At 37.6% G+C, this 27524-nt stretch overlaps 1 protein-coding gene and 1 pseudogene across 1 annotated transcript in view; one reads left to right on the top strand and one right to left on the bottom strand.

Annotated features, from left to right (window-relative positions):
• LOC118722860 (ceruloplasmin-like) overlaps positions 1-27524 on the top strand; it is an 82623-nt gene that overhangs the window by 5260 nt on the left and 49839 nt on the right. The window contains 6 exon segments of the mRNA XM_036444932.2: positions 17610-17775; positions 19396-19526; positions 19855-19995; positions 23279-23490; positions 25428-25578; positions 26664-26876. Coding sequence (XP_036300825.1) covers positions 17610-17775; positions 19396-19526; positions 19855-19995; positions 23279-23490; positions 25428-25578; positions 26664-26876 — 1014 coding nt within the window.
• LOC118722866 lies at positions 8513-9113 on the bottom strand (annotated as a pseudogene).

Consider the following 27524-nt stretch of genomic DNA (forward strand, 5'->3'; position numbering starts at 1 on the left):
CTTTTTAAAAAAAATTTAAATCCTTTATTGTTTAAAGTATTACATATGCTTCCCCCCACCCCGCCATTGACCTCTATGTGACACTGCTGCCCCCCAACACATACCCTCACCCCCCTATTGTCTGTCCACCAGTTATACTTATATGAATTCATACAATTCCTTTGATTGATCTCTTATCCCCTCCTCTTCCACTCATCCCTGCCTTCCCTCTGAGGTTTGACAGTCTATTCGATGCTTCTGTGTCTCAGGATCTTTATTTATTTATTTTTATTGTCTAAAGTTTTACATATGTCTCTTTTTTCCTGATTGATACCCACCCCCAGCCATTCCCACCCCGAGTAAGCCCCCACCACCTCAGTGTCTGTGTCCATTGGTTATGCTGATATGCATGCATACACGTTCTTTGGATGCTCTCTAAAGCGGCCCCTCCCTCCACTACCTCCTCTGTCATTTGTCTCTGGCTCTATTTTTGTTCATCAAATTATGTTGATCATTATATCCCACATATGAGTGAGATCATGTGATGTTTATCTTTCTCTGACTGGCTTACTTTGCTTACTTCTCCACTTCCACTCATGCTGTTGCAAATGGTAAAAGTTCCTTCTTTTTTTTTTTTTTTTTTTTTTTTTTTTTTTTTTTTTTTTTTTTTTTTTTTTTTTTTTTTTTTTTTTACCACATATTAGATTGTGTAGATGTACCACAGTTTTCTAGCCATTCATCTGCTGATGAACACTTATGGAAGTGGGTTTGGGGGGAGGGGAGCAATGATAAGATATGTACACATATAATACCTTAATAAAAAGGGCATGTATGGAAATCTTAACTATTGCAAATTGTGCTGCTATAGGGGTGCTTATGTCCTTTCTTATTGGTGTTTCTGATTTCCTAAGATATATTTCTAGAAGTAGGATTGCTGGGTCAAACAAGAGATCCATCTTTAATATTTTAAGAAAATGCCATACTATTTTCCACAGTGGCTGCACCAGTCTGTATTTCCACCAGCAGTACATTCTCCACATCTTCACCAGCACTTGTCATTTGTTCATTTGTTGATGATAGCCATTCTAACAGGTGTGAGATGGTACCTCATTGTCATTTTGAATTGCATCTCTCTAATTAGTGACTTTGAACATGTTTTCATATATCTCTTGGCCTTCTGTATGTCCACTTTTGAAAAGTATCTATTTAGATCCATTGCGCATTTTTTAAAAATATATTTTATTGATTTTTTACAGAGAGGAAGAGAGAGGGATAGAAAGTTAGAAACATCGATGAGAGAGAATCACCGATCAGCTGCCTCTTGTACATCCCTCACTGGGGATGTGCCCGAAACCAAGGTACATGCCCTTGGCCGGAATCAAATCTGGGACCTTTCAGTCCACAGGCCAACGCTCTACCACTGAGCCAAACCGGTTTCAGCCCAATGCCCATAGTTTATCTTCTTTTGTTAAGTTATATGAGTTCCCTTAAATTTTGGAGATTAAACTCTTATTAGATATAACATTGGCAAATATGTTCTCCCGTTCAGTGGGCTCTTTTGATGTTTTGTTGATGGTTTCTTTTGCTGTGCAGAAGCTTTTTATTTTGATGTAGTATCATTTGTTTATTTTCTCCTTAGTTTCCAATGTCCTAGTAGCTGTATTGGTAAAGATGTTGCTACAACATATGTTTGCTATTTTGCTGCCTATGACTTTGTCTAAGATTTTTATGGTTTCCTATCTTATGATTAGGTCCTTTACCTATTTTGAGTTTATTTTAGTGCATGGTGTATGTTAGTAGTATAGTTTCTTTTTCTTTTCTTTTCTTTTCTTCTTTCTTTCTTTTTCTTTTTTTTTTTTTTTTTTTGACATGTGACTATCAAATTTTCCCAACATCATTGAAGAGACTGTCTTGACTTCATTGTATTCTCTTGCCTCCTTTGTAAAATATTAATTGAGTATAATGGCTTGGGTCAATTTCTGGGTCTCTGTTCTGTTCCATTGGTTTATATGTCTGTTCTTTTGCCAGTACACAGAAAATTTAGAGAACAGTGGCTTTGTAATATAGCTTGATAGCTGGTATTGTGATCCCTTCAATTTTTTCTTCTTTCTCAGGATTGCTGTGGCTATTCAGGGTCATTTCTTATTCCATATGAATTTTGAGAGAATTTGCTCTAGGTCTGTGAAATATGCCGTTGGTATTTTAATGGGGAGTGCATTGAATCTATAGATTACTTTCAGTAGTATGAACATTTTATTTTTTATTAAGGTATTATATGTATACATATCTTACCATTGTCCCCTTCCTCCCCACTTCCATACTTGCCCTCACACCCCAATGTTTTCCATCTGTTGGTTATTCTTATATGCATGCATATAAGTCCTTCGATTGATCTCTTATCTCCCCCACATTTCCCTAACATTCCTGCTGTAATTTGAAAGTCTGTTTGATGCTTTACTGCCTCTATATCTATCTTTTTGTTCATCTGTTCATAATATTTTTTATTATGCACAAATGAGTGAGATCATGTGGTATTTTCCTTTCATTGACTGGCTTATTTCACTTAGCATGATGTTCTCCAATTCCATCCAGGTTCCTTCTTTTTTATGGTAGCATAGTATTCCATTGTATAGATGTACCATAGTTTTCTGATCCAGTCATCTGCTGACAGGCAACTAGGCTGTTTCCAAATCTTAGCTATTGTAAATTGTGCTATGAACATAGGGGTGCATATACCCTCTCTGAATGGTGTTTTTAGTTTCTTAGGATGTATTCCTAGGAGTGGGATCTCTGGGTCAAATGGGAGTTGCATTTTTAGTTTTTTGAGGAAACTCCATACTGTTCTCCACAGTGGCTGCACCAGTCTGCATTCCCACCAGCAATGCACGAGAGTTCCTTTTTCTCTGCATTCTTGCCAACATTTGTCCTTTGTTGATGATAGCCATTCTGAAAGGTGTGAAATGGCACCGCATTGTCGTTTTGATTTGCATCTCTTTGATAATTAGTGACTTTGAGCATGTTTTCATGTGCCTCTTGGCCTTCCTTCTGTCTTCTTTTGAAAAGATTCTATTTAGGTCCATTTGCCCATTTTCTTATTGGAATATATATCTTCCTTTTTTAAGTTGTATAAGCTGCCTATAGATGTTGGGGATTCAACCTTTATCAGTGATAACATTTGCAAATAAGTTCTTCCATACAGTGGGCATTCTTGTTGTTTTGTTGATTGTTTCTTTTAATGTGCAAAAGCTTTTTATTTTGATGTAGTCCCATTTGTTTATTTTCTCTTTAGCTTCCATTACCCTAGGAGTAGTATCAGTGAAGAACTTTTGGCATATCTCTGAGATTTTGCTCCCTGTGGATTACTCTAGTATTTTTATGGTTTCCTGTCTTATGTTTAAGTCATGTATTCATTTTGAGTTTATATTTGTGTATGGGTAAGTTGGTGATCTAGTTTCATTTTTTTGCATGTATCTGTCCAATTTTCCCAACATCAATTATTAAACAGACTGTCTAGACTCCATTGTATGTTCATGTCTCTTTTGTCAAATATTAATTAAGCATAGTGGTTTGGGTCCATATCTGGATTCTCTATTCTATTCCATTGATCTATACATCTGTTCTTGTGCCAGTACCAATCTGTTTTGACGGCAGTGGATTTGTAATACATTTTGAAATCTTGTATTGAGATCCATCCTACTTTATTCTTCTTTCTCAGGATTGCTGTGGCTATTCGGGGTCTTTTTTAATTCCAGATGAATTTTTGAAGAATTCTCTCTAGTTCTGTGAAATATGCCATAAGTATTTTAATGGGGAGTGCGTTGAATCTATAGATTGTTTTGGGTAGGATGTACATTTTAATGGTTTTGATTCCACCAATCCATGAACATGGTATGTTCTTCCTTCTGTTTACATCTTCCTTTATCTCTTTTTGCAGTGTCCTATAGTTTTCTGACATAGGTCTTTTATCTCTTTAGTTACGTTTATTCCTAGGTATCTTAATTTTTTTGGTGCAATGGTAAATGGGATTGTTTTTTTAGTCTCTGTTTCTGTAAGTTCATTATTGGTATGTAGAAATGCCATAAATTTATTGACATTTATTTTGTATCCTGCTACATTGCCGAATTTATTTATTATAAGGTGACTAGATTTTAACATTGGTAAAGTGGGACACCATTCACCCATGGGAGAGGGGAGAAGGGGAGTTTTTTTATTAAAAATTTGGTCTATATGGAGCAACAAAATTTTTCATAGAACACAAAAATAGTATTGTAATATATTTTTTAAAATTTCAACATAAGTACAATTTATAAATATAATAAATTTAAAAATATGTATAGTATTATTTCATTCTTTGGCATATTTCTCATTTGAGTGAAATTTTTTTAGTAGATTGCTGTCGTTGTTTAAAAGGTTATGAAATTTTTCACAAGAATTTGTTAAATTATATTTCACACATAAAATGGCTTTCAAAGTCTCAACACTTAATTGTGATTTTTCTGATGTCCACACTTTATTTACCGCAGAAAAAACGCGTTCAGTTGCAGCATTAGTTTCTGGTAAGGACAGCTCGTATTCCACATTTCTAACAACTGATCAACAATGCAAACTTTGCCGAAACCGGTTTGGCTCAGTGGTAGAGCATGGGTCTGCGGACTGAAGGGTCCTGGGTTCGATTCTGGTCAAGGGCATGTACCTTGGTTGCAGGCACATCCCCAGTGGGGGTGTGCAGGAGGCAGCTGGTCGATGTTTCTCTCTCATCAACATTTCTGGCTCTCGATCTCTCTCCCTTCCTCTCTGTAAAAAATCAATAAAATATATATTTATTTTAAAATGCAAACTTTGATAAGCAGTTCTCAACAATTATTTGTTATTATTAAAGTTTAACATTATAAAATTAACAAAAATAATATTAAACTCATATCCTAGCTAAATAGCCACATGGCCGCTGAAAACCATATATTCCCTTCCAATTCTCCTGCTGTTCCCTAACTTGTCATGCATTCTTTTTAAAAAAAAAATCGGGACTTTTTAAAAATGCCATGGGACTTGGGACAAATTGTTAAAAATTGGGACTGCCCCACCAAAAGCAGGATATCTGGTCACCTTAATTTATTAAGTCTATTAGTTTTTTGATGGAGTCTTTAGGGTTTTTTATGTACAGTATCATGCCATCTGCAAATAAGGACAGATTTACTTCTTCTTTTCCAATTTGGATGCCTTTTATTTCTTCTTCTTGTTTAATTGCAATGGCTAATACTTCCAGTACTATATCAAACAGGAGTGGTGAGAGTAGACATCTCTGTCCATGGGAACTCCTTTCACATCCAGTGTGGTTCAGAGTTCCGGTTCAGGGTTCGGGTTCTGGAGAAGGGCCTCACACAAATGAAAGAGACTAGAAATTTAATTTGGCGATATGGGGGGAGGAGAGGCAGGTGGGAGCCCACCACTACTGGGAGGACTACCACTAGGCTTTGGCCTTGCTTTCCTTTTATTGAGACAATGGGATACACCCATTACCCTTAAGCAGGTTTGGGATACACCCAAAGCCCTTAGGCATGTAATAAGCAGATTATCATATCAGTAAGGATTTACACGATTATTTGATGGGGAAGTTGCCTCAGTTACCTTTGTTTCAATTAGATAGGCCCAGGGTGTTGGCTTCAGACTTTCAAGGTTGACCAGCCCATTATATCTTTCTATTAGTGAGACAATGATCCAGTTTCCAACACCTGACTTGTTCCTGTTCTTAGGGGGAAATGGTTTTAGATTTTGCCCATTGAGTACAGTACGATGTTAGCTGTGAGTTTATCATATATGGCTTTTATTATGTTGATGTATGATCCCTCTATTCCCACCTTGTTGAGAGTTTTTATCAAAAAAGGGTGCATCAGCCGAGACCGGTTTGGCTCAATGGATAGAACGTCGGCTTGGGGACTGAAAGGTCCCGGGTTCGATTCCGGTCAAGGGCATGTACCTTGGTTGCGGGCATATCCCCAGTAGGGGGTGTGCAAGAGGCAGCTTATCGATGACTCTCTCTCATCGATGTTTCTAACTCTCTATCTCTCTCCCTTCCTCTCTGCACAAAATCAATAAAATATATTTTAAAAAAAACTTGGATAAAATTTAATAAAAAAAAAGGGTGCATCAATTGATATGACTATGTGATTTTTTATCTCTCAATTTGTTTATGTGATGTATCACATTTATTGCTTTGAGGATTTGTTCCATCCTTGCATTCCTGGGATAAATCCTACTTGGTCATGGTGTATGATCTTTCTGATGTACTGCTGGAGTCAATTTGCTAGAATTTTGTTGAGGATTTTGGCATCTATGTTCATGAGGGATATTGGCCTGTTATTCTCTTTCATTGTATTGTCTTTATCTGGTTTTGGTATTAGGGTGATGCTGGCTTCATAGAATGAGCTTGGAAGTGTTCCTTCCTCTGGAATTTTTTGAAATAATTTGAGGAGGATAGGTTTTAGTTCTTCCTTGAAAGTTCTTCCTGTGAAGCCATCTGGTCCTGGGCTTTTGTTTGCCAGAAGCTTTTTGATGATTGTTTCAATTTCTACCATAGTTACTGGTCTATTGAGCTATTTAGATTCTTCCTGATTGAGTTTTGGAAGGTTATATTTTTCTAGGATATGTCCATTTCCTCCAGGTTGTCCAGTTTGTTGGAATAGAGATGTTCACAGTATTTTTTAACAGTCTTCTGTGTTTTGGCGGGGTCTGTTGTTATTTCACCTCTTTCACTTCTGATTTTGTTTATTTGGTTCCTCTCTCTTTGTTTCTTGGTGAGCCTCATTAGAGGTTCATCAATCTTGTTTATCCTTTCAAAGAACTAGCTCTTAGTTTTGTTGATCTTTTGTATTGTCCCTTTGGTCTCTATGTCATTTATCTCCTCTCTGATCTTTATTATTTCCTTCCTTCTGCTTACACTGAGCTTTTCTTGTTGCCCTTTTTATAACTTTTTGAGTTGTAGGGTTAGGTAATGTATTACCATTGTTTCTTGTTTTTTTGTTTTGTTTTGTTTTTTTGTGGTAGGCTTATAAAGCTATGAACTTTCCTCTCAAGGCTGCTTTTGCTGTGTCCCATAGATTTTGGATTGTTTTGTTTTCATTGTCATTTGTTGCCGTGATGTTTTTTATTTTTTCCTTGATCTCTCTGGTAACCCAGTCATTATTTAATAGCATGCTGTTTAACCTTCATGTGTTTGATTTCCTTTTATAGTTTTTATTGTAATTAATTTTCAGTTTTATGCCACTATGGTCTGAGAAGATGCTTGATATGATTTCTATCCTTTTGAATTTGTAGAAACTTTGCCTGTGACCCAATATATGGTCTATCTTTGAAAATGATCCATGTGCACTTGAGAAGAATGTATATGCTGTGGCTTTGGGGTGAAATGTTCTGAAGATGTCAATTAATTCCATCTGATCTAGTGAGTCATTTAGGACTGATGTTTCTTTGCTGATTTTTTTGTTTAGAAGATTTGTCCAATGGTGATAGTGGGGTATTAAAGTCTCCTACTATGATTGTATTGGCTGTCAATCTCTTCCTTGATATTCTCCAGGAGTTGTTTTTGTTTGTTTGTTTTTATGTATTTGGGTGCTCCTGTATTGGGTGTGTATATGTTTACCAGAGTTATTTCTTCTTGTTGGATTTCTCCCTTTAATATTATGAAGTGGCCTTCCTCATCTCTTGTTATGTCCTTCACTTTGAGATCTAATTTGTTGGATATAAGTATTGCTACCCTAGCTTTTTTTTTTCCATTTACATTTGCAGGGAAGACCTTTTTCCATCCCTTCATCCTCAGTCTATGTGCTTCTTTTTTTCTGAGGTAGGTTTCTTGTAGACAGCAGATATATGCGTTGTGCTTTCTTTGTGTGCGTCTTTTTGTCATTTGTTTGTTTGTTTACATGCAAATGTAACTTTATTTATCATTGTTATTTAAAGCTTGATTTTATAAAACACAAAAAGATATTAAGAGTTCTGTATCAGCAGAATTGAAACAGGAGAAATGGTGACAGATCTGTAAGTGTAAATTATATATATTAAAGTCAAGAAATTGTGAGTTTTTCAATATGCAAACGATTCAAAAGAAATGAATGGCAAAAGGACCTGCTAGGAATACTGTTACAGTGGCTGATCAGTTACTTTTAAACTAAAAAATATTCTGAATATTCAGACTTCTTTTGCTGTTCCATATTCACCTATACTCGAAGTCAGGCTACTTGACTGAAAGTTCTGATTTAAGAAGGCATTTAGCTGAATAGAAAGGTTTTCCATCTCCAGTTTCAGCCTTCAAAGAGTTGGCATTCCAGTGCTGATGGAATCTGCTGGTTCCCTTCGAAAAGTGTCAACCATATAAAAATCATGTCAACCCTATAGAAAGTAAAACAGGCACCAACAAATGAAATAATATGCACAGTCCAGTGAAGTACAATGTTGTTTTCCCCATCTCAAAGTAATCAATGAAATAAAACAAAAACTAGTCAACTTGGTCTCAGGAAACACACATGTTGTCTCAGTTCCTTCAGTCATTGACAGGGATTTTATAAGCCACCATGCTGTTCACTTTGTGGATGGTCATCATGAAGGAATGTAGGTGGACCTGCTCAGAATTGGCAATGAACTGGGGTCTGGACTCTTCCCACTTTTCAGGGACAACCAAATCTTTGTTTGTATAGATCAGCAGGTCAAAAGAACAGAAAGCTTCCAACAGTGGCGGGAATGTCACTGTGGCTATGATCTGTCTGAACACCAAGTGGAACTCGTCCTGGATGGCTTTCTGAGACTTCATCTCTGACCCTCTTGTCACACTCAGTGTCAAACTACCACCTCTCAAGGACCTCCCCATCTTCAATATTTTAGATGACCACCATCAGGTACTGCACTGAGCACTTGTATAGCCAGTCTTTCAGCTGCTCCACCACATTGCTTAGGTATTGCATGAGTACGGGGTCAGTGGTGTCCAGCAAGGTGAATCCGTACTTCTCCACATGATTAAAGGTTTCAGACATATAAATGCCATGCTGATTCAAAATGCTATTAATGCCAAATGATAAAAACTCGGCCACGATGCCGGCCCCCCCATACAGGGTGATGCCCTACTCCTGGGACAGCTGCCACACCATGGCTAGGCCCACAGCCAGCACATGCCCACAGCACAAGGCTTCTGCAGAGTCCCAGCAACTCCTGCCATTCAGTTCAAGAGTAACAACCTATGGGGTCATGTTTTCTTAGCCAATCCATTACCTTATGTCTTTTGATTAGGCCATTTAATTCATTTACATTTAAAGTAATTATTGATAGGTACTCGTTTATCGCCATTTTTATTCTTTACCCCTGTGTTTCTTCTTCGCTTTCTATTTCTTTTCTTTTTTCTTTTTTTTTTTCCAGCAGACCCTTTATCATTTGTTGCATTGCTGGTTTGGTGGTAATAAATTCCCTTAGCCCTTTTTTTGTCTGTGAAGCTTCTGATTTCACCTTCAAATTTGATTTATAGCCTTGCTGGGTACAGTATTCTTAGATTTAGACTTTTTCTTTGTATGACATTGTATATTTCATTCCATTACCTTCTAGCCTGATGAGTTGCTGTTGAGAAATCAGTTGCTAGTCTAATGGGGTATCCTTTGTATGTAACTTTCTATCTCTGACTGGCCGCTTTTAAAATTCTTACTTAGTCGTTGGTATTTGCCAGTTTAATTACAATGTGCCTTGATGTTGTTTTTTTGGGGTTCATTTTGCTTGGGACTCTCTGAACTTCTTGGGTTTGTGTGGGTTTTTTCTTGCCTATATAAGGGAAGTTTTATGTCATTATTTCTTCAAACAGGTTTTATATTCCTTGGTCAGTTTCCTCTCCTTCTGGCAGTCCTATTATGTGGATGTTGTTTTGTTTTTTGTTGTCCCAAAGTTCCTTTAGGCTCTCCTTCTTTTTAAATTTTTTTTCCCCAGAAGCTGCTCTACTTGGGTATTTTTTTCCATTTTGTCTTCTAGCTCACTGATGCAGTCCTCTGCTTCTTCTAGTCTACTCTTGATGCTTTCCATTGAGTTCTTCACTGCAGCAATGTCATTTTTCATTTCTTCTTGGTTCTTACTCATATTTTCAAATTTTTATTTCATTCTATTCAGCCACCTTATGACCATTTCTCTAAATTCTTTCTCTGGTAGGTTGCTTGTATCTATTTTGTTTACTTCCTTTTCTTTCATATATGGGCTGTTTCTATGTGGGCATGGTTTCTCTTCTCTGGATGCCTGGTTATGTAGTTATCTCTTTCATTATCCTAGGCAAAATCTGACCTTTCCATAGTGGAGTGAAGAACTCCTTAGAATCCATGTGTTTGCTTCAATTGGGGACCAGTGTTATGGGACTCACAGCTCTTCGGTGGTCACCGCAGTTGTGGATTTTCAGGCTTCCGATAAGATCCACTTTCCCTTTCAAGATGGTGCCACTTCCACATTCAAGTCTGTAGCTCTGGGAGGGGATCCAGCAGCAGTGGAGGCTGCCTGGTCAGGGGAACCCGGTCCAGTAGTCCCCCACCTTCTCCTGGAGTTTAGCTGTCCCTTAACTTGCCAACAAACACTCCCAGTGCAACCCTCAGCATATCTGTCTTTCTGCTGTTGGACAAGGCTTGGAACACATCTGTTTATTCTGCCACCATTTTCTTCCCTTCCAGTAGTATAAACTTTTTAATGATGTTAATTCTACCTGTCCATAAACACCATATATTCTATTTATTTATGTTTTTATGTCTTTTCTCAACATCCTATAGTTTTCTGAGTATAGGTCTTTTACCTCCTTAGTTAAGTTTATTTCTAGGTATCTTAATTTTTTTGATGCAATGGTAAATGGGATTCTTTCTTTTGGTTTCTCTTTCTATGAGTTAACTATTGGTGTACAAAAAAGCCATAGATTTCTAGGTGTAAATTTTGAATCCTGCTACATTGTCAAATTCTTTTATTAAGTCTAGTAGTTTTTTTGGTGAAATCTTTAAAGTTTTCTTTGTACAATATCATGTCATCTGTGAATAATGAGAGTTTTACTTCTTTTCCAATTTAAATGCCTTTTATTTCTTCTTCTTGTCTGCTTGCTATGGCTAACACTTCCAGTACTATGTTGAACATTAGTGGTGAAAGTCTTCATCCTTTCTTGTTCCTGTTCTAAGGGGAAATGGTTTTAGTTTTTGCTCATTAAGTATGATGTTGGCTGTAGGTTTGTCATATAAGGCTTTTATTATGTTGATGCATGATCCCTCTATTCATACTTTGCTGAAAGTTTTTATCAAAACAAAGGTGAAGGGTTTTATCAAGTGCTTTTTCCTGCATCAATTGATCTGAGTATGTGATTTTTTTTCTCTCAGTTTGTTTATGTGGTATATCACATTTATTGATTTGTAGATATTGTACCAGCCTTGTATCCCTGGAATAAATCGCACTTGGCCATGGTATCTGATCTTTCTTATGCTGGACCTGATTTGTTAGAATTTAGTTGAGGATTTTAGCTTCTATATTCATCAGGAATATTGGCTTGTAATTATATTTCTTTGTAGTGTCTTTATTGGGTTTTTGGATTAGGGTAATGCTTGTAAGTGTGCCTTCCTCTTAAATTTCTTTGAATAGCTGAGGAGAATCGGTTTTATTTCGTCCTTGAATGTTTGGTAAAACTCCTCTATAAAGTTGTCTGGACTAGGGCTTTTATTTGCTGGAAGTTTTAATGGGTTTTTTCTTTTCTTTCCTTTTCGTGTGTGTGTGTGTGTGTGTGTGTGTGTGTGTGTGTGTGTGTGTGTGTTTAACTGCTTCAATTTCATCAGAATTATCAGCCTTTTCAGTTTTTTTTATTCTTCCTGATTGAGTTTTGGAAGATTGTATTTTTCGAGGAATATGTTCATTTTTTTTCGTGTTGTCCAGTTTGTTGGAGTCAAGTTGTTCATGGTATTTTTTTTTTTTAACAATCCTTGTATATCTGTAGGACCAGTTGTTACTTCACCTCTTTCCTTTCTAATTGTGTTTATTTGGGTCCTCTGTCTTTGTTTCTTGGTGAGCCTGGCAAGAGGTTCATCAATCTTATTTATCCTTTCAAAGAACTAGATCTTGGTTTTATTGATCTTTTGTATTGTTTTTTTGTTTTGTTTTTGGTCTCTATAGTATTTCTTTTTACTCTGATTTTTAGTATTTAATTCCTTCTGCTTACTCTGGGATTTTCTTGCTCTCTTTCTAATACTTTAAGTTGTAGGCTTAGATAATTTATTGCCAATTTTTCTTGTTTTTGTTGTTGTTGTTGTTGTTGTTTTGATAGGCCTGTAGAGTTACAAATTTCCCACTCATGACTGCTTTCACTATGTCCCATTGATGTTGGATCATTGTGTTTTCATTGTCATTTGTTTTCAGGATGTTTTTAATTTCATCTTTGATCTCTTTGGTATCCCAATCATTGTTTAATACCATGCTAGTGAGTCTCCATGTGTTTAATTTTTTTTTATTTTTATTGTAGTTGATTTGTAATTTTATGCCATTGTGATCTGAGAAGATGCTTGATATGATTTCAAACTTCTTGAACTTGTAGAAACTTAGTTTGTGTCCTAACATGTGGTCTAGCTTTGAAAATGTTCCAGATGCAGTCAAGAAGAATGTATGTTCCATTGCTTTTGGATAAGATGTTCCATTGCTTTGGGATTAGATGTTCTGAAGATGTCAATTAGTTCCATCTGATTTAGTGAATCATTTAGGATTGCTGTTTCTTGGTTGATGTTTTGACTAGAAAATTTATCCATTGATGTCAATGGAGTATTAAAGTTCCCCACTATGATTGTTTTGCTATCAATCTCTCCCTTGACATCTTCCAGAATATGCTTTACGTATGTGGGTGCTCCTGGATAGGTTACATGTGTTAACAAGATTTATATCTTCCTGTTGTATCAATCCCTTTAGTATTACACAGTAACTCTCCTTATCTCTTGTTATGGCCTTCACTTTGAGGTCTATTTTTCCAGATGTAAATATTGCTAACCCAGCTTTTTTTCATTTTTGTTTGCCTGAAATTTCTTTTTCCATCTCTTCACTTTTAATCTGTGAGTTCTTTGTTCTGAAGTGGGTCTCTAATAGACAGCAAATACATGGATCATGTTTTCTTATCTATTCAGTTACCCTATATTTTTTTTATTGGAACATTTAATTCATTTATGTTTAAGGTTATTATTTACAGTTACTTTTTTGCCTTTTTTATTCTTTATGCATGTGTTCTTTCTTTTTTATTTCTTCTTTTTTACAACAGTCTCTTTAGCATTTCTTGCATTACTTTTTTTGACTGTGATGCTCCAGATTTCATCTTCAATTTTGATTGATAGCCTTGCTGGATAGAGTATTCTTAGATTCAGTCCTTGCTTTTCATCACTTTATATACTTCATTCCATTCCCTTCTGGCCTGATGTGTTTCTGTTGAGAAATCATTTGATAGTCTAATGGAATTTCCCTTGTAGGTACTTTCTGTCTCTCTTTTGTAGCTCTTAAGATTCTTTCTTTGTCATTAACATTTGTTTAATTAATTAGGAAGTAAATTGGTGTGGGTCTTTTGGGTTCATTTTGTTTGGGACTCTTTGTGCTTGTGTGACTTTTTTCTTTCCCAAATCAGGGAAGTTTCCTATCATTATTTATGCAAATAGTTTTTATAAGCCTTGCTCCTCTTCTTGACCTTCTGGCATCCCTGTTATGTGAATAATGTTTTATTTCATGTTGTCCCAAAGCTCCCTCAAACTCTTCTCCTGCTTTTTAAATTTTTTTTCCAGGTGCTGTTCAGATTTACTATGTTTTACTTCCCTGTGTTCTAACTTGTTGCTTTAGTCCTCCACTCCTTCTAATCTACTGTTGAAACCTCTCATTGTGTTTTTTAGTGCAACTACAATATATCATTTTTTATTTCCTCTTGAGTCTTACATATGTTGTTGATTTTTTATACATCCAATTTAGGAACTTTATAACCCTTACTCTGAATTATTTCTATGACACATTGCTTGCCTCCATTTCATTTTGTTCCCTTACTGGTGATTTCTCCTTTCTTTTATGGGTTCTTTATCTTCCCATTTTTGCATATCTTTCTGGCCCTGGTCACCCTTCTTGGGGTTTGAGAGGTTGAAGACCATATCAGGCCAATGGTCTGAAAATAATTAGCCCAGAGGCTGGGTCTGCCTTGAATCTCACACCTTGTCTCCCTTGTCCCATGAATATGGCTCCTCAGTTGTCTGCTTCAGATGGTTAGGGTGGCAGGAGCATGTGCAGAGTTCCTCTCATTTGTGACACTGTGTGAATATCTAGAGCCCTCTGGCATGCAGTTTTCTCTGCCACCCTGGCACCTCAGGCAGAGGGGTGCCTTATGTCCTTCTGGCAGCAGACTTGCAGTGTGGTCCTATCGCCCCTTATTGGGCACACCTGATTGCTTTAGGTCACCCTGGAAGTGCTCTCCTATGGCCTAGAGTGTAGTGCATGCTGGGTTGTTCCAGGTAGCCCCTGAAAGATTGTCCCAGGGGCTGGGGTGTGGTGGGTGCAGGTTGCTCTGAGTCACACAGTCAGAGTTTTCCTGTGGCTCAGAATGGGTCACATGCTGGGTTACTCCAGGTCACCTTGGCAGCAAATCCCTGTGCTCAGGGTGGAGCAGGAGTGAATTGTTCTATCTTGTACAATCTGTGCTCTCTTGTAACCCTGAGTGAGGCACCTGCTGGATTGCTCTGGGATGCCTTTCCCAGGACCCTGGGTGAATTGTGTGAATGGGTTGATCTTGGTTTCACAGTCCTGTGGCTAGGAATGAGGCACACTCTGAGTTGTTCCAAGTCATCCCAGGAATGCTGTCCTGGGGGTCAGGGTGGAGAAGGTGCCTGTTGCTCTGGGTCTCACAGTCAACACTCTTATGTGGCCTAGAGTGGGACACACACTGGATTGCTCTGGGTCACCCTGGCAGCAGATCCTGGGGCCTGGGGCAGAGGTGATATTCAGGGTTCCCCCTGGCTTTCACTCACTCCAAGGTCTGGAAGCCAGATCTTGGAATGCTGGGTCCCAACAGGCTGGTGAGGAGGCCTGGTGGGGTACATCACTCTGGTAAGTGCTTCTTGCAGACATTTGGGAACCTGCCCAGAAGTACTGTACTACTCACTGCCAGGGCATGGTGGTGGTTCCATGCAGGTTATGGCTGGCAAGTGGCATTCTGTAGGCATCCTTTGCCCTTCCTTATTGAAAATTATTTCCTCAGCTGTGTCTAATTTGTTAATTCAGGTGGATGTTCTCTTGTTTTTCTGGCCGGGCCCCAGGAAGTGGTGCACAACACTTCTGCCTATTCAGCCACTATTTTCTCCTCCCCTTTGGTACTTTTAACTCTACAATAATAAACCCTTTTTGGTATATAGGGGGTTTTGTTATTGTTGTTTTAAAAAATAACACAAAAAAACAAACAAACTTTTATGTTCATCAACCTATAAGCTTTACAAAAAACCTGAGCACTGCCAGTGCAAGTATTATTACAGATTTGTTTGTTATTGTTGTTGTTTCATTAAGAAAAATTAAACTCTTGCCCAAACCCTGTAAGAGGCAGAGTCAGGAATTACATAGGAACAAATACAGTTGACCCTTAAACAAGTTGGTATTAGGAACACTAACTGCCCTCGCAGTCAGAAATCTACATATATCTTTTGAAAATTCAATTACTAAGAGAGCACTGTTGAAGCTTTACTGATAACATAAACAGTCAGTTAGCAAATAATTTTATGTTGTATGTATTATCTTCTGTATTCTTACAATAAAGTAAACTAGAGAAAATAAAATGCTATTAAGAAAATTGTAATAGAAAATAATTAATGCTCTTGTCCTCTATGTATCAATACCATAAGTTTATGTTTTCTGTTTATGAAATGAAAAAATCTGCAGATAAGTTGCCCTGCACAATTCAAACCTGAGTTATTCAAGGATCAACTGTAATTATAATCCATCCTTTATTTTCATTTATTATCCTCTTCAGTCATACTGTCCTTTGAATAATAGGCTAGCCAATTATGAATTTATTGATCTCTTATATTCTTAAATATAACCAAATTCTGCATATAATCATGTAAATGTTTTGTTTTACTTTTTAATTAGAAAACCTGATTGTTATTAGAACTGAAGAATTTAATTTTTATTTCTTTGTACAAAAATGGGGTTTACTTCTGTAATCAAAACCTTTCTTTTTTTCTAAGTCTCATACTTTGGTTAGCATCAGAAGTCAATTAATTATCTAAACAACTAAGCAACATGTGTTTATTATGATTTCCTGAGTGCTGTGTCCCTCTTGGGGCCATGGGGAAAAGGAGACCACACACAACCATTGTAATTGAAAAGTTGAATCTAATGATATTAGAAAGGAATATAATTTTCACCACCATTCCAGTTCCCTCTCCTGAGAGTAATCACCATAAACAATTGGGTGTGAATACTCGCAAACCTGTTTACTATGAATTTTCATACAATATGTATGAACGTGTGCAAATAAAAACACATAGCTATGTTTTGTGGTTCTTTTACATAATTAGATCATACTGCATATAATATTCTGCTTTTTGCTTTCTTTACTCATCAATATGTCTTGAAATCTTTTCTATGACATTCTTCATTTATTTAACTTATTCTTTAAAGTGTCAAATAGTTTTCCGTATTAGGGGTGTATACAAATTTATCTAATAATTTGCTTACTGATAGACATTTCATTGCTTCTACTTTTTTATTTATTTTTTAAAATACATTTTTATTTATTTCAGAGAGGAAAGGAGAGGGAGAGAGATAGATAGAAACATCAATGATGAGAGAGAATCATTTATCGGCTGCCTCCTACATTCCCCCAATTGGGGATCTAGCCCAAAACCCGGGAATGTGCTTTTGACCAGAATTGAACCTGGGACTCTTTAGTCTGCAGTCCGATGCTCTATCCACTGAGCCAAACCAGCTATGGCTACTTTTTAAATATATTAACAATATTGTAGTTAATACCTTTTATTTGTATATTTTTATCCATGAGCAAATATTGCTCTTGATATGAATGAAATTATATAATGAAAAAAATGAAATGAAATTATATAATGGAAGGGTTTTTGATTTTAACAAATACTGTCAGATTTCCTTCAAAATGTATATACTTATTTACATTTCCACCAATGGTACTCTGAAATCAAAACACGGGATTGATGCCCTCATGAAAATGTATCTGTCTTGATTTTCCACTTGGCTGCCAGAATTAATCTAATAATTCAACTTACTCATTAGTGCCTTGTGGTAACAATTTATATTTACAAGGAAAGACATTTTTGGTCAAATAGACTCTCAAATTCTTCTCAGTAGGCAGTTACTGTTTTTATCTCTGAGTTGGCCCAATGCTGGTTATTCTCCTGTAACATATAATCTTCTAACATATATTTCATCTTTGTATCCTGACTTTTGCACTTGTTTCATACATTTTAGGCTTTTACACAGATTCTATAAATAAAGTACCTAAAATTTCTCAGAGAAAGGGAAAGTTGCAATATTATTGGTTAAAATAAAAAATATATATATATATGGACTACAAAAGAAATGTTTTCATGTCTTCATAACATTCTCTACTTGGATTTAATGTTTTTCAGAGAGTATGAAGGCTTTTTTCAATGTAAGGAATTGCCAAAAATCTTCAGCAGATGAACATGGGACCCGTGTTATACATTATTATATTGCTGCTGAAAAAATATTATGGAACTATGCTCCATCTGGTATAGATTTCTTCACTGAAAAACCTTTAACAGCAGCGGGATGGTAATGATTTGCTGATTGAAGCTTTTATTGTTAAATAGAGATAATTGAAACTTTTTAGAACCCAACTATTCCTTAAAAGTATTTAGGCATCTTATACTAAAAAGATTTTGATAAAATTAATTATATCAATAAATGAAAAAATTTGAACCTAAGTATCTTTGACGCACAAAATTGTTCTCTAAATGTCTTGGTGGCAGCAAGTGCAAAGGAGAACAAACTGCTCATAGGTTTCCTAGCACTGAGTGTTAAAATGGATTTGTTTTATAATTATGAGACATTTAACAGCATAGTGAATCATGTTATCAATAGCAATTTTACAAAAATTAAAGAGCATTTCTCATGTGTAATTTATACTTTCCTGCTAAGATCTAAAAGGAATTAAATCATTTTCTGTAGCATTCTCACATTATATTACAAAAACATTTATACTCAATAATATTTAAGACAATATTACCAATTGCTATGTTAATGACAAAAAACTAAGACTGAAATACATTACTGCAACATTAGTAGTTAAAAGTGCAAAACAGTTTTTCTGATAGGCCAATTATTAAATATATTAATTAGATATATTTAATTAAATATATTTACCAATTTGAAAATTACAGGAGTTTTAATCCTTCTGGTCTATTGAATTAAAGTTATATGTCAGGTAATATCAAGTTCTAAAACCACCAAAAAATAATGTTTTCCACAGTGTTTATTTTTCTCTAATTCACACAAAAAAATTTTTTTGAGAAAACTAAAAATTTTATATCAAATGAATATTTTCTCTTCTTTTTAAGCTCATCAATTATTCAATCTGTTTAATGGAAATTTTGTATTAATTGTGAGAAGGATATCTGGACTTAGAGCAAAAACTAAGTTCAGAGTCTGGCACTCATTTTATATTGGCTAAAGAAAGGATTAGTGATAGATCCTTTGTCTTGCTTGATTTTCCTGGCTAAGAAATACTATGATGTCTTAACACTGCAAATCACCCTTTCATTGCTAGGGCCTATTTTTTCTAGCAGACTTCATTTTACTTTATTATCTATAATAATAAAACCATAATATGCTAATTAGACCAAACATCTTTTCTTCTGGACAAAGCCACAGCGGGTAGGGGCAGCCTCAGCCACAGTGGGCAAGTGGGGACCTGGGCCAAGGCTAAGGCCTTTAAATGAATTTTATGCATTGGGCCTCTAGTAGTAGAATAATATGATAAGAATTGAATCTCTTATCTTAATATTCTCACATCTCTGCACATATTTGTTTTAAAAGCAATGTTTATTATGACCTGCCAGAAAAAAATCAGACATATATCTTTTTAACTTTTATTCCAAAAGAAAATTTGTAGCTAGTAGGTAAACAGAGATTCTTATATTCCATGCACAAAAGACTAAAAAGATATCCATGGAAAATATTGACAATGGTTTCTATATAGATGGTAGCATTATGAAGATTTTAATTTTTTTTTTATATTTTTCTTTATTTTCCAAATTTTCTACAATGAGCATAAATTACTTTTAAAAATAAATTAACAAGTACTTTAAAACAAATGTATGTAGATTCTTGCTTTCTTTTCACATGATCACTGTAAACTTAAAAGTTCTTTGTGTATCTACTTTCTCTTCACAGTGAATCTCAGTTATATTTTGAACAAGGCCCAACAAGAATTGGAGGAACTTACCAAAAACTAGTTTATCGTGAATACACAGATGCTTCCTTCCAAACACAGAAGGCAAGAGAAGAACATCTTGGAATCCTTGGTAAAATTCTATTTATAGCTTGGAAGGTAATAAGTATGTACCATTTAAACAAATTCTGTGCATTTAAAATAATATTCACCTACTCACATTTTATTAATTTTGGTTGTCATTTTAAAACCTCATGAAAACAATGTAATCCAAATTCACCCAACTTTATAATACATTCCTTTTTTCCTAAAAATCCAATAAGTTTATTATATTCATCCAAAGTGATTTTTTAAGACCCTAAATCATTTGACTCAAGGGAATCAAACCCTTACCCAAGCAATACAACCTGACAGTTATGTTTATGAAAACCAGAGCAACTACTAACTCCTTTGGTTTCTAGGTCCTGTCATTAAGGCAGAGGTAGGAGACACCCTCAAGGTCACTTTCTATAACAATGGTTCCCTGCCTCTCAGCATGCAGCCTCATGGATTGCATTACAGCAAAGGCAATGAGGGCTCGTACTACAAAACACCTGGAGGAAGTAAGTAGAACTTGAGGGAGAGCCAAGCAAGCCATTCTATCTAACAAAAGAGTAATATGAAAATTGACCATCAATCCAACAAACAAGATGGCCACCCTCATGTGGTCAAAGATAGCTGACCCCATGTGGACACAAGATGGCTGCCACAAGATGGCCAGCAGGAGAGGGCAGTTGTGGGAGATCAGGCCATCAGGGAAGGACAATTGGGGGGACCCAGGCTTGCAGAGGAGGGCAGTTGAGAGTCAGGCCTGCAGTGGGGGGAGGGGTGGGGGGAGAGGGACAGTTGGGAACAACCAAGCCTGCAAGGAAAGGCAGTTGGAGGGGAACAGGCCTGCAGGGAAGGGCAGGTGGGGGAACCAGGCCAGCAGGAGAGAGCAATTAGGGACAACCAGGCTGGCAAGGGAGCAGTTAGGCATCAATCAGGCTGGCAGAGGAGTGATTAGGGGGTGATCAGGCTGGCAGGTGAAAGTGGTTAAGGGCGATCAGGCAGACAGGCAGGCAAGTGGTTGGGAGCCAGTGGTCCCGGATTGTGAGAGGGACATCACTCATGGGGTCCCAGATTGGAGAGGGTTCAGCCTAGGGTGAGGGACACCACCCCCATACATGAATTTCATGCACCGGACCTCTAGTACTGTAATGTAATGTCAAAAAAATTTAATTTTTCTCCTGAAGTTATTATGCAGCCTACTTTGCACACCTTAACGGCTGTGTATTTATTGTGGTAAAATGATTCCTTTAGCCCCTTTCAATTGTTACCCCAGGTGCTACAAGGTGAGCAAGATACAACTCTTTTTTTTTTAAATATATTTTTATTGATTTTTTTAAAGAGAGGAAAAGAAAGGGATAGAAAGTTAGAAACATCGATGAGAGAGAGTCATCGATCAGCTGCCTCTTGCACACCCCCTACGGGGGATGTTCCCACAACCAAGGTACATGCCCTTGACCGGAATCGAACCCAGGACCCCTTCAGTCCAGAGGCCGACACTCTATCCACTGAGCCAAACCGGTTTTGGTGATACAGCTCTTTTTTTTTTTTTTTTTTTTAATAAATTTTTATTGTTCATACTATTACAAATGTTCCTTTCCCCCCCTTCTCACCCCACCCTCTGCCCTTTCCCCAACCCCCATTATCCTCATCCATAGGTGCACAGTTTATGTTCAGTCTCTTCCCACATCCCCCTCTCCCCTTTTCTCCAAGAATAAACAGTTCACTCCCCTTCCATACCTCTGATTCTATTATATTCAACAGTTAATATTGTTCATCAGAATTTTTTTAATTTCCTTGGTTTTTAGATTCACTTGTTGATAGTTACGTATTTCTTGTTCATAATTTTTATCTTTATTTACTTTCTCTTCTGAAAGAACCCCCTTCAGCAATTCATATAATTCTGGTTTGGTGGTGATGAACTCCTTTAGCTTTTTTTTATTAGTGAAGCTCTTTATCTGACCTTCGAATCTGAGTGATAGCTTTGCTGGATAGATTATCTTTGGCTGTAGGTTCTTGCTATTCATCACCTTGAATATTTCTTGCCATTCCCATCTGGCCTGCATGGTTTCTGTTGAGAAATCAGCTGACAATTGTATAGGTGCTCCGTTATAGGTAACTACCTTCTTTGCTCTTGCTTCTTTTAATATTCTCTCTTTGTCTTTTGCTCTTGGAATCTTAATTATGATTTGTCTTGGTGTGGTCCTCTTTGGATTACTTTTGTTTGGAGTTCTGTGCGCTTCCTGGACTTGTAAGTCTAATTCTTTCACCAGGTGGGGAAAGTTTTCTGTCACTATTTCTTTCAGTATGTTTTTGATATCTTGCTCTCTCTCATCTTCTGGGACCCCCATAATTCTGATGTTAGTTCGCTTGAAGTTGTCCCAGAGGTTTCTTACATTATCTTCAACTTTCTGGATTCTCTGGCCTTCTTGCGTCTGCTGAGGAGTGTCTTCTTGCTCTTTATGTTCCAAATCTTTGACTTGATTCTTGCGATCTTCCATTCTGTTTTTAGGACTCCATAAAATATTTTTTATTTCAGACAATGTATTCTTTATTTCTTGTTGATCCCTTATTATTTCTAGTTGATCCCTTTTCATATCCTCATAGGTCTTGTTTATTTTATCGGCCTTTTCTAGGAGATTCTTGAACAACCTTATAAGTGTGGTTTTGAACTCTATATCCAGTCACTTTTTGTCCTCCATTTCTTTCGTTTGTGATCTATTTGGTTTAGGCATTTTCGCAGACAGCTTTCCTGATGGGGCGGGGTTTCAGGGTGGAGCCTACAGCCTTGGCTTCCGGCAGCCCCGCCCTATGCGACTCCTGAGACTCAGGGTCCTTCAGTACTTGTTGCGAGCACCTCTGAGAGAAAGGTGCCCTCGATTTTCGCCTGCTGCCAAACTGTCTATGCTCTCCCCAAATGAGTCTGGTATTGGGGTTCAGTTCAGTTGGTAGTGGGATTGGAGGTGGCGTTCAGAGCAGTCTGGAGCCTCTGTCTCCTTCCTGTCAGGGCAATCCCGCGGCACAGCCGGCCGGCCCTTCTCTGCGCGCAGTGTGCGAGCCTCCGGGACCTCCTTTCGCTGCTTCCCCGGAGTCCCTCCTTACAGCCCAGCTCCCTATGGATGAGCCTGGGTCCCCGGGGTCTGGCCTAGAATTGGGGTTCAGAGCAGTTGGAGCTGGGCCCAGCACAGTTGGAGCTTTTCTCTCCTTCCCGCTTGGGACCGCCAGCCAGGCACTCGGCCTCCCTCCTCTCCGGCTCTGTCCTCTCCGCGTGCGCCGCGTGTCTCTGTACCTTGGGCTTTTACAGCTCCTCCGCGCTTCCTTCTGGTTTTCTCCTTGCTTCTTGTTGTAGAATTTCCAGTCAGTCAACTTTCCTGTAGTTCTGGGTAATGTCCATTTTATATTTTAGTTGTATTTTGTTGAAATTGTTGTGTGCAGCTGCGGCTAGTTGCCTACCCGAGCAGCCATCTTGGATTCTGATACAGCTCTTTTTAAAAATATATATATTTTTTATTGATTTTTTATAGAGAGGAAGGGAGAGGAATAGAGTTAGAAACATCAATGAGAGTAAAACATCAATCAGCTGCCTCCTGCATACCACTCACTGGTGATGTGCCCACAACAAAGGTACATGCCCTTGACTGGGATCAAACCTGGGACCCTTCAGTCTGTAGGCCGATGCTCTATCTACTGAGCCAACCAGTCAGGGCAAGATACATTTCTTGCTCTCAGACATCTCACAGTCTAGACTAGAGTACTTTGGGTAATAGATACATTTTACAAATGGTTATTCCTTACTAGGTATCCCTCCAGCCTCCTCACATGTAAATCCTGGCACAACATTTGTCTATACCTGGCAAGTTCCAAGAGATGTGGGCCCTACCTCCACAGATCCCAACTGCCTGACCTGGTTTTACTACTCCTCAGTATATGGGAAAAAAGACACCAACAGTGGTCTTGTAGGGCCTCTCCTGGTGTGCAGAAAGGGAAGCCTTGGAAAGGATGGCAAACAGGTGAGTCAGGAGACCTATGTCCAGGTATGCCTTGATGTGACTTTGCCTGAGACAGAATTGCAGAAAAAAAGGCAACGAGGCTGTCCACAGCTTTCACTTCTTTGGGCTTATGTCTCCCAATTCCATCCTTTCCTCAACTCCAGATGTATAACTTCTTCTGCCCAGTGAATACCCATCCTAACATGTTCCACAAACATTTCTAATTCCAACTATTTTAACTCTTCATCTCCCTCTGCATGGCTATTACCTATCCCTCTTCCTTCTAAGTCACCCTCTTTTCCTCTAGTCCGTAACATCGGTCACCAAATCTAGGATACTATTGCCTTATTTTAGGTACCATTATCTCTTTCTGAATTCCTTAAACCTCCTAACTCCTGTCCCCACTCTAATCCTGCTTCAATATAACTCCACACCCCTTCCTTTAAAATCTCCACACTAAAAATTACTCCACCACTTCTTGATTCAGACATCAATACATCAGACCCTTCTGATCACTCCAGATTCCTGCCTCACTCCCTTACCATTCTGGCCTTACTGCACAATTAGCTTGTTAGTCCCTGAGAAAGAAAGGGACTCATCCCTTTGACTTTGACTTTCTTCTATCTAGAATCATCTTACCTCACTGTTTCATCTGCTAAAAGTGAAGACATTTTTAAAACTTATACTGAGGACTTCTTCCTGCCCTTCAGACAATATTTCCTAACTAAAGTTACTTAAAGTTCCTTCAGATTGTCATAGTTCCTTATCTATGTTTTTATTAAAGCACATAATCATGCATTTATTTTTACTGGTCTTTCTCTTCAACTGACCATAAGTTCCTTGAAACCATACAGGGGTTTTATTTACTTATTGTAATTATAGCCTCTCTGTGGCATGTGGTAGGTGGGGCTCAATAAATGTTTGATGAATGATTTTCCTTCATTCCTCTCTCACAAATGAACTAATATCCAAGTTCTTTTCTAAAACTATAATCCATGTGTAATGAAGACGTGTAAATTCCCCAATATAATTCTATGTATAATTAAATGTATGTTTTATTTTTAAATGTAATTATATATTTGCATTAATTTATATAGTATTAATTATATAGTATTTGTATTAATTTATAATTTAGAAGTCTTATAATTCTTACATGTAATTTTTATCCAAAAATAGAAATATTATACATATTTAATTTATTCATAAACCCTAAAATGCAGACTTTCTAGAATTTAGAATTAAAAACATTTTATTTAACTTACTTTCTATTAACCATGTTATGAAAAGCACTATCTGTGATTATCTGATTATGTAATTTATTTTATAACATTTCAGATGTAGGAATCCCTAGAGTAAGAGCTTCGTATGAAAACAGCTGTAGAGATTTCTCCAACTTGTTAGTTCTGATAAATCCATTCATTAGGATTCAGGCCTTTATATAAAACTAGTGGCCCAGCATGCGATCTTGTGTGCAGTATGCTGCCTGCCACCTCCGCAGGAATTGGGAGCTGGTGGGAGCCGCAGCAGGGCACCTTTGGGAGCCAGCAGGAGAAAGCTTTGCTGCTTCCATGGGAGGCAGGAGCAAGCTGCTGTCAGAAGCGAGCTGCACTGCTTCCTCCAGAGCTGGGAGGGACCTGTGCCCTTCAGGAGGCTGGAGGGAGTCGCCACTGCCACTGCCAGAGTAGCAGGGAGGGGATCTAGAGGTGCTCCATGCTCACACAGCCTCTTGAACAGTCATTATTGTGATGCCACAATGGACAATTTGCATAATACATATATATATATATATATATATATATATATATATATATATATATATATATGCCTGTAAGTGGGAGGTCAATTGATCACAATTTCTAGGAGCATTCAAATGTCATTATATATAAAATCTTGTATTCAGATAAATCATTGGACCATCTACACTTCATGTCTATTCTTTTTTCTATCTTCATTCACAGAATGGAATAGACAAAGAGTTTTACCTACTTGCCACAATATTTGATGAAAATGAAAGTCATCTCATAGATGAAAATATTAGAACATTTACCACAGAACCTGAAAGTGTGGATAAAGAGGATCAAAGTTTCTACAATTCTAACTTAATGCACTGTAAGAAAATATTTAATTTACATGATAAATATATTAAGCAGTTGAGACAGTCTAGTCTCTCCCCCAATGAGCCTGGAACTGGGGTTCAGTGCAGTTGGAAGTTGGGTTGGAAGTGGGGTTCAGTGCAGTCCAGAGCTTTTGTCTCCGTCCTGCTAGGGCAATCCAGCGACACAGTCAACAGTCCGTCCTCTGGGCACAACATGTGTGACTCTGGGGCTATGCCTTTCTCTGCTCCCCTGAGTTTCTGCCTTACAGCCTAGAATCCCTCTGTATGAGCCTGGGTCCCCAGGGTCTTGCCCAGAACTGGGGTTCAGTGCAGTCAAAACGGGTTCAGCACAGTCTGGAGCTTTTATCTCCTTCCGGCTAGGTAATGCCAGCCAGGCACTCAGCCGCCCCTTCCTCTCCGACTCTGTCCTCTCCCCACTCACGCACCGTGTCTCTGTACCTTAGGCTTTTACAGCTCCTCTGATTTTCCTTCTGTTTTTTTCTTTCCTTCTAGTTGTAGAATTACCAGTCAATCAACTTTCTTGTTGTTCTGGATAATGCCCATTTTGTATTTTAGTTGTATTTTTTTTTGAACTTGTTGTGTGAGGCTGCAGTTAGACCTTTACCTATGCCGCCACTTTGGTTTTGCGCAAGCTCTCTAATGACACTGGACTTCTGGCCTTAGTTTTCTGAAATCTAAAAGAAAAGGATTGACTCTGGTCATCTTAATATTCTTGAATAAATTGCTTTATGATTAGTTCCTTGTTGTGTTTCAAGAGATGGCAGTAGCCCTAGCTGGTTTGGCTCACTAGATAAAGCATAGGCCTGTGAATCAAAGGATCCTGGGTTTGATTCCAGTCAAGGGCTTGTCCCTCCATTGTAGGCTTCTCCCAGGCTTGGGCCCTGGTTGATTGCCTGCAAGAAGAAACCAATCAATGTGTTTCTCTCATATAGACATTTCTCTCTGTCTTTCCTTCTCTCTCCCACTCTCTCTAAAAATGAATGAAAAAATATCCTTGGTGAGGATTAAAAAAAAAAAGGGAGGGGGGGGGGGACATATCAAATTCAATTCTCTTGTCTTTGTCTCAAATGTCTTGCAGCTATTAATGGATACATGTATGGAAATCTGCCAGGACTGGATATGTGCTTAGGAGACAAAGTTTCATGGCACGTTCTTAGTGTGGGATCACAGAGTGACTTACATGGGATATACTTTTCTGGAAATACCTTCATTTCTGCAGGAGAAAGGGGGGATACTATGACCCTGATCCCCCACACTTCCAAGACACTTCTAATGACAACTGATTCCACAGGTAAGTGGTAAATCTTCTCCTTCAGCCAGAAATATGTTAAAAGTATGAAAAACAGAGTCATTATATGCACTGGATATTGTTTGTACAGAAGAATAGGAGAAATCCTACAAACAGTGCTTGGAAAATTATTGGCCTTTTCCATTTTTATAGGAGCACTGGTATATAATCTTCCTGTACACAAAAATCTCATTCTCTCCGTTTTTTCTTCCTGGCTCCAGGCTTTAAACCAACCCACACTATTCAAAAGCAGTGAAGATGTTTCGAAACATTTGACCTTGTCTTTTTTCAACTATCTGCTGCATTTCTTACTCTCCTATTTGTTTCTCAGGACTTCCTTCTGCTTCTACCTAACCCTCCTCTCTCTGCCTCCCTCTCGTATATCTCTCCTTGTTAGCTTTGCTCTCAAGGGAGAGGTGTTGACTGTTACTAGAAAAATATTTTTTAAAAATACATCCATATCAGAGAATTGTTGTGGGGATCAGAGGAGCTAAGCCTCCATTCTAAACCTAACACCCTCATTTGTAAAATAAGTATTGTAATAATTTATATCTTACAAAAGGGAATAGGCAATGATCAGATCCCATCCTATCTAATAAAAGAGTAATATGCAAATTAACCATCACCCCACTACACCCACAAGCCATGTCC

The sequence above is a fragment of the Pipistrellus kuhlii genome, unplaced genomic scaffold, assembly GCF_014108245.1.
Source record: "Pipistrellus kuhlii isolate mPipKuh1 unplaced genomic scaffold, mPipKuh1.p scaffold_m20_p_2, whole genome shotgun sequence".
Taxonomy (NCBI): Eukaryota; Metazoa; Chordata; class Mammalia; order Chiroptera; family Vespertilionidae; genus Pipistrellus; species Pipistrellus kuhlii.